General features: G+C 43.3%; 1 protein-coding gene across 12 annotated transcripts in view; it reads right to left on the bottom strand.

Moving 5' to 3' along the window:
* Positions 1-814: 814 nt before the first annotated feature.
* The window catches only part of FKBP5 (FKBP prolyl isomerase 5), a 116,896-nt gene continuing 109,757 nt past the window's right edge, over positions 815-7,953 (bottom strand). For all 12 annotated transcript variants that reach the window (XM_046006364.1, XM_046006363.1, XM_046006362.1 and 9 more), the window contains 3 exons: positions 6,276-6,461; positions 3,721-3,960; positions 815-3,045 (listed from right to left, as the gene is read on the bottom strand). In XM_046006364.1, coding sequence (XP_045862320.1) covers positions 2,941-3,045; positions 3,721-3,960; positions 6,276-6,461 — 531 coding nt within the window. In that variant the 3' untranslated portion in view covers positions 815-2,940. The remainder of the gene's footprint in view (positions 3,046-3,720; positions 3,961-6,275; positions 6,462-7,953) is intronic.

Below are 7,953 nucleotides of genomic sequence, written 5' to 3'. Positions count from 1 at the left end.
GTGGACGCAGGCTGCCTTGAATCACCCAGGTCACAAACTTACAGCTGGGAAACTTCTCTGGCTATCCTTAATAGCCCTAGTATGATCGCTATTTGCTTAGCAAACACACGCAAATAAAGGGAATTCCTTCATTCCCAGGTAACTTAGCAGCAGAGGGGTAGGAGTCGAATTCAACCTGGAGATGAAGCAAGGAATTTTGAGGGACTCAGAGGTGGCGTTCGGAGCCCACCAGGGCCGTGCGCAGGTGCCAGTGGTAAGAACGACTAGAGGCAGCCTCGCCACCAGCGCTCAGCTGTGTCACCTTTCTTTTGCAGTCTAGGTGGCCTCTCCTTACGACTTCAGGGTATGTAACCATGAGTATCTGATGAAATATGCTACTTAAGGAAGAGGAAACACATGCTGAACCCAGAATATCCCTGCCACGTGTTTCCGTTTTACGTAGAGAGGGCACAATGAAACCTGTTTCCCAAACTGCACTTGCCTTACACAATCAGTGTAATAACCTACACTGGTTATTACAGTGGTGGAATAACCTACCAGCGGGCGAGAAAACAAATTCCTCGTTTTTCTGGTGGTTGGGTTCAATTGAACAAAGGCACATCACTCCTTTAGCCCGATGCTGATTTCCAGGTCTGCCTCAGAGCGAAGAGGACCACACTGTCTCCAGCCAATTTTCTGAGATCGCATTTCTTCAGCTTGGCCCACACTAGTTTTCCAACCAAAACAACTTTGCCTGAGGACTATTTAAACAAAACCCAAGAACAATGGGAACTCACATTTGGTTGTTTAAGGAACACAAAAAAGTGCATCTGAATTTTTTTTTTAAACAAGTTTTTAATTCATCATATGCTGCCTCAGCACTCCAAATGCAGTCTGAAAGATGGTTCAAAGACATCTGCTGGTTTCCAGACAAATTGAGATTACTGAATTTGATACAAGAATATACGAAGTTTCTTTTTATCGCGTGGCACCTCACCATCGTTTGCTCAGAACCACTCGCGCACCCCAGCTCTCCCCTGCCACGAGGTGACCCGTAACACACACCCAGAAGACAACTGGCTGGGTAATCTAAGTTTTGGAATCGTTTTTGGGTTGTTACCTGCAAAAAGCTAACTGGCCTTTTTAGGATCAAATCTCAGTATTGGCCTCACTGGAGTCCTGCTCTAGTCAACAGAGCTACACATACTAAGGAGTCAAGCAAACAAAGCAAAACTGACTTCTGCTTTTCATGTTTCCTCGGCGAGACTGGGGCTTTTTAAAGAAATCTTATGAAAAAAGACAAGAATGGGAAATTAAAAGGATTCTAGTTGTCAAAGGAGAAACAATTTCCATTTGTTCCATGGAGAAGAAAACTGGTATAAATGGAAAGGATTTTTAGGTTAGGATCCACATCGAAACCTAACAGTTGAAGTGTTTTGCTAAAACCACCATTAAAGTAAAAACTAGTAATTGCCAGTGTTCTTTAGGATTTTACCAAGTGAGAAGTTCCAGGCTGGAGCTACTATTTCCTTCGGTTGCAAACGTGGGCCTGCAAGTGCTTCTCAGGCCGCAGGGAGAGAAAGCCACGCTCAGTCTTGCTTACCCGTGAGGTCCAAGATTTCACTATGTGTATGTATTTTAAGACTTGCCCTGATTCCATGCCGCGGGACTGGAGCTTTAGGTGAGATGTGTCTGCATGGGAAGCGGTTTTCAATTCATTTTCACAACTCACACCAGAACGAAGAAGCCATCGGCAGGAAAAGAAAGCTACTGCGTGCCAAATCTGTGAGGAAAACTCTTAATGTACAAGAATACCACCTTCTTTTTTCAACTCCACAGATACTATTTTTATAAAATCAAGCTATTTAGTAGTAAAAAGTCAAAAAATTTTTTTTGCATGATAGAGGAGTGTAAATAAAGTTTCATTAACCAGTATACATGTTTATGAGCCGGTAATTTTTTAAAGACAAAAAAAAAAAAAAAAAGCTGCATGGATCCTAAATGGATATGTAAATGGATCCACCCCAGGTCAGAGATATTTTAAGAACAGGTCTTCAAATCTTAATAGCAAGGGTTAGAATGGAAATAAGAAACGGAGTAGCAGCAATGCTAGCCGGCAGTACTGTACTCAACATTACATCCTACAAGGGACAGAGGAGGGGGCAAAGCACAATTCTGATTCCTCTTTTCACATTTCAGCATCTCGGAACTTCATGGACAGCAGGGGAAGCTAATCTAGAAACTCCCTCTGCTCATTATCATTGCTTAAGGACGTTTTGGGAAGGACAGACTCCCTCCTCCAGGGCCAGGCTGGGTGCAGAGAGACCCACTCTCCCAAGCAGGCTGGCTTAGTGAGGGGGGCGGAGTTCGGCTAAGTCAGCAAGCTAGTGACCGCTGAGATTCTGGCTTTCGAGTCTGGTGCTGCTGAGGAGGACCTGAGGGGATTCCAGACCCCTCTCCCCATGGGTTCTATTGGGTAAAAATGCTAGCACTTCAGTCAATTAAAAAACAAAACCTCCCCCTCCTCTCCCCACCCAACGGAAGGAAAGGAGAAAGTCATGAAGCATTTATTTTTAGGTTTCTGCAGTGCTATTAAAGTTCAATCAGATGTAAAACCTAACAGCCCCAAATTGTTAGGATTATCCCAAGGGACCCTGAATTAGATATTGAAAGTTGACAGAAACTGAAATGAGCTGGACTTAGCTGTTGGCTCACTCTCACCACACCAACAGTCATTTCTGTTTGTTCCACCTGGAGTGGTCCCATGCCACCCCCTCAAGGAGAGCACTGGGCAGCAGCAGGGTGGCTGTTTTCTGGGAAGCTACTGGTTTTGCCATTTGCTTCCAGACTCACACAGACTCTAATAAACTTTACATTAAACACTGCTTAGTCCTGAGTTGGGTGAAAGCCCATGGAGGAGGGGGCCGAGTTCATTAGGGCTCTTCCCTCCTTTGCGTGGGGTCATACGTGGCCTCCAGCTTTTTCTTCCATCACTTGACTTTCTGTTTCCTTTTCACTGGTGACCCCTTCTAAGGTCTTCTTGCCCATGGCTTTACTGGCCTCTTCCTGAGGAAGAAATAAGAAATCAAAAGAACTGAAACATTCAAATAATTCCTGGCCCCTGCCGACTGCTGGCCTGGCCTCAGACAGCAGGGTGGCTGGTGAGGCTGGGTGGCTAAGTGAGGGCAGAGCTGCCAACAGTTAAGACGGGGTAGCTTTCACTTTTCTTTGGAGAACGAGAGTAGCTTGGTGGAGGGAGGAAGGAGTGCCGCGACAAGAGGGCTGGGGAGTGGAGGATGAGTTCAGGACCAGAATACAACTTTGCTGGAGGGGAGGCTGACGATGTAAAGGGCGTGATGGTGGGGCTTCCCCATGGTGGCCCGTTTCCTGGGAACATGGGAAGTCTCAACAAAGAAGCATTATCCGAAAAAATACTTGATGTGTTTGCTTTTTAAAAACTAGCAAACTTTAGTACATCTCCAAGGAACTTCCTTTTCTCCTCTCTTCCACGGACATGTCAGTGCCTCACAACTGTGTATGTCTGGTGAGCAGAACAGCCTGTTCTACTTCTGGATCCAAACCAGCCTCAGATCGGGTCAGGAATCATTCTGTCCATTCTTGTGCCTCTCGGGTTGTCTACCTGCCCGTGTGCCTTATGCTTAACCTTCTTGACACAAAAATCAAAGGGGCAAGGTCAGTTTTTGACAGACCCAAAGGCAAGGTGGTTCTGTCTATACATACCTTCGCATCCTGCTCTGCAAACTTCTTGAACATGTTGGCGTATATCCTGCGGTCCCGCTCATTGTGCTCCTTAGCCTTTTTCTGGCACATGGAGATCTGCAGTCGTGCGGCCTTATTCTGGGGATTAACTTCCAGCACTTTCTCAAAGTCACCTTTGGCTGACTCAAACTCGTTCATGAGCAGCTGGGCTTCCCCCCTCCTGTACAAGCCCTTCTCATTGGCACTGTCTAGTCCAAGGGCCTAGGGACAGATAGTCTACATTTTAGAAAGCATGAATATAATTTGTGGACATTTCAAAGAAGTTCAGTATTTAAATGACTTACCAAAGCTTTCTGGCCAAGGGGACTCGGAAAAGTGTATTGAAGAGATAAGACTCAAGGTAAATAAATACTATTGATCAAAATCCAACTAACTATACCCAAATGAACTTCTGTATTTAATGCAATTTCTATAATGATCCTAAGGGGACTTGGGAGGGGCCTCTGAAGAAGTTCATTTTAAAATTCAGTGGAAGAAGTAAATGCCCAAAATGGCTGAGAAAATTTTGGGAAAAAAAAAATAATAGGAGGGGACTGACCTACCATAGGGGGGGAAAAAACCATTATGAAACCACTGAAATTAAAAGTTTGATTGCTAGTCTATGGGCAAACAGTTCCACCATGGAACAGAACAAAGCATTCAGAAACAGATTCATGTGTATGTATATTAAAAGATTTAACAGGGGGGCGCCTGGGTGGCTCAGTGGGTTAGGGCCTCTGCCTTCGGCTCGGGTCATGATCCCAGGGTTCTGGGATCGAGCCCACATCGGACTCTCTGCTTAGCAGGGAGCCTGCTTCCTTCTCTCTCTCTGCCTGTCTCTCTGCCTACTTGTGATCTCTGTCAAATAAATAAATAAAATCTTAAAAAAAAAAAAAATAACAGGGACAAAGGTGGGAATGTAAATCAGCAGGGAAGGATTAACTTTGCACTAAATGGGGCCGAGACTGGCTATGAACATGGAAAATAAGAATTAAATTTTTACCTCATATCAAAACACGAAGGATTCTAGGCCAAATATACTTCCATGCAATCTCCCCCATCAAAATATAATAGGGTTATTTATTTATTTATTTATTTTAAAAAAAGATTTTATTTTATTTATTTGACAGAGATCACAAGTAGGCAGAGAGGCAGGCAGAGAGAGAGAGAGGAGGAAGCAGGCTCCCCGCCAAGCAGAGAGCCCGATGCGGGGCTTGATCCCAGGACCCTGGGACCATGACCTGAGCGAAAGGCAGAGGCTTTAACCCACTGAGCCACCCAGGCACCCCAATAGGGTTATTTTTAATCAGTTTTTTAAAAAACACACCTAGTTAGAGTAGGTTTTGCAAGTACTTAACAATTATTTTTATCATCTTAGGGAGGGGGAGAACTATCTAGTTAGAAAGTAAAAGATCTGACAGATATTAAAATATTAACACTTTTCTTACAAGTGAGGAGAACAAGGTTCCTACTGGCAGACAAAGGGTTAACAGTCATAATGCACAGACTGCCTCAATCAATATAAATCAGACAAATAATCTAGTTGAAGGATGTGAACAGGCAATTCACAGAAAAAATGCAAATGACTAATAATAAAAAGATGTATGATTTCATTAGTAACCAAAAATAAAAACGAAAACAAGATTTTTTTTGTTGCCAATAATAATGAGAAAAAAATACATGGGTAATATTCAATAATCCTACGTTTTGACTCTACTTCCATACCTGGAAATTGAGCCTGTAGAAACAATCCCAGAAGTATATGGAAGTGGCCTGTGTACATCCTCTATGGAAGCAGCTGCGAGTCTATCATACTTAAGTCTTGAAATGCTTAAGTTAAGTCTGTTCTTATTACATTGAATCTGAGGAGTTCTTATATCCGATTCAATATCAAATACCATAGATTTAAAGAAAGTCATGGATTGTAAGAATTAAAAAAAAATTTTTTTCCCCTAAAGTAGGCTTCATGCCCAATGTGGAGCCCAATGTGGGGCTTGAAATTAGGACCCTGAGATCATGACCAGAGTTGAGAGCAAGAGTTGGATGCTTAACTCCCTGAGCCACCCAGGCACCCCAATTTTAACAAAACTACTCATAACATATTATAGTCTATGCATCAGAAAAGCCTCACTGTGTGGTGTCGGGTGGCTCAGTCAGTTAAGCATCTGATTGTTGATTTTGGCTCAGGTCATGATCTCAGGGTTGTGGGATGGAGCCCCGTGTCAGGCTCCTTGCTCAGTGGGGAGTCTGCTGGAGATTCTCCCTCTGCCTCTCCCCTCCCCCACTCTCTTGCGTGCGTGTGCACATTCTTTCCCTCTAAAAGAAATAAATCTTAAAAAAAAAAAAATCTGAATGCAATCGCAATCTTTCGGAGTTTCCCAATTCATAATGAGAAACAAATAATCCCAAGTAAACAAGTGAATATAAGAAAGCAAAATGAAAAGACCTCCACCCCTTGGCTAAGAAAAAGTAAAAGACGACCAAGTATGAAGATGGAGAAAAAGATCTGGAATATCAACATGCAGGTCACTCGTTACCTTATCACAGCATTCCACAGCTTTGGTGTATTCTCGAAGCTTCAGGTAGCACATGGCCAGGTTCAGGAAGGCAGCAAGCAGAAACGACTCAGAAGCTTTAGACTCCTTTTCTGATAAGCCATATTCCATCTCTAGCCAGGACACGATCTTCCCATATTGAATCACTGCCTGCATGTACTTGCCTCCCTGGGAGAAAAAAAGCACGGGATTATTTCTTGTACAGGCTCTGGAGGGGGTACCCAAGAACTGTAAGCTCAGGCCTCCCCGAGACAACCAAATCCTCCAAATGAAACAATCCCCTCATACTAACCATATTTGATCCTTTCTTTTTGCTCTTAGGAGACGGCCACGCAGGCCCCCTTTCCCATCCTCTCTGCAGTGCCAGTGGCCTGTGGGCTGGTTGAGGACAGTGCACTCTATAATGCTGTTTGTTCTCCAGCAAGTACCTTCTCATCCTTTTCCGAGGGGACAGTTCTTCCAGCAGGAGGGCGTCAAGGCTTTGGGTGACATTCTTTGGTGCTAGTGTTTGTCACACTTTCATAAGGCTGGTGAGTAGTTTTAGACTCTATCACTAGTTTACTTGAAGGGGAAGTTACTTTTCCCTTTTCTCCTGACGATCAGCACTCCACAGTAGAGACTACGTGCTGGTAAGTGCCAGTCACAAATACAGAAAACCTTAGTTATCTAAACCAGGAGTTGCCAAACTTTTTCTGTAAAGGGGCAGATAATAAATATTTTAGGCTTTGCAGGCCAAACAGTCTCTGTTGCAACTCGGTCAACAGTAGTGCAAAAGCAGCCACAGACAATATGTCAATATGTTTGATCCCTGAACACAGGGCTTCGGGCTGTGACTCCCCGTGCAGTTGAAAATCTGGGTATAACTTACTTATTTTAAATGATTCAATTACTTATCATTTTATTAAATTTTTTTTATCATGACAAGGGTACTCTTTCATTCCCCTCACCTGTTTCACCCACCCCCTCACCTAGTTCTCCTCTAGTAACTGTCAGTTTGTTCTCTATAGTTAAGTCTGTTTCTTGGTTTGTCTTCACATCCCCGCCCTTTTCTCATGTTTTGTTTCTTTTTTTTTTTTTTTTTCAACTTAAACAATAGAAATTAATTTTATTTATTTTTTTTTCCCCTTTTTATTTATTTTTTCAGCGTAACAGTATTCATTCTTTTTGCACAACACCCAGTGCTCCATGCAAAACGTGCCCTCCCCATCACCCACCACCTGTTCCCCCAACCTCCCACCCCTGACCCTTCAAAACCCTCAGGTTGTTTTTCAGAGTCCATAGTCTCTTATGGTTCGCCTCATGTTTTGTTTCTTAAATTCCACATGAGTGAAATCATCTGGTGTTTGTCTTTCTCTGACTTATTTCACTTAGCATCATACTCTACTATATATTTACTCTGTATCTTCTTTATCTATCATGTACTAATAGACACTTGGGCCCATATCTTGGCTATTGTAAATAGTGCTGCTATACACATAGGGGTGCCTGTATCCCTTTGAATTACTGTTTTCGTGTGGGTAAACACCCACTAGTGTGATTACTGGATCACAGGGCAGTTTTACTTTCAACTTTTTGAGGAACCTCCAAACTGTTTTCCACAGTGGTGTATCAGTTTGCATTCCCACCAACAGTACAAGGAGGTTCCCCTTTCTCCACATCC

Source organism: Meles meles, chromosome 5 (genome assembly GCF_922984935.1).
Source record: "Meles meles chromosome 5, mMelMel3.1 paternal haplotype, whole genome shotgun sequence".
NCBI lineage: Eukaryota > Metazoa > Chordata > Mammalia > Carnivora > Mustelidae > Meles > Meles meles.
Note: the sequence above shows the minus strand (reverse complement) of the source record. Positions and strands in the feature narration are given on the sequence as shown.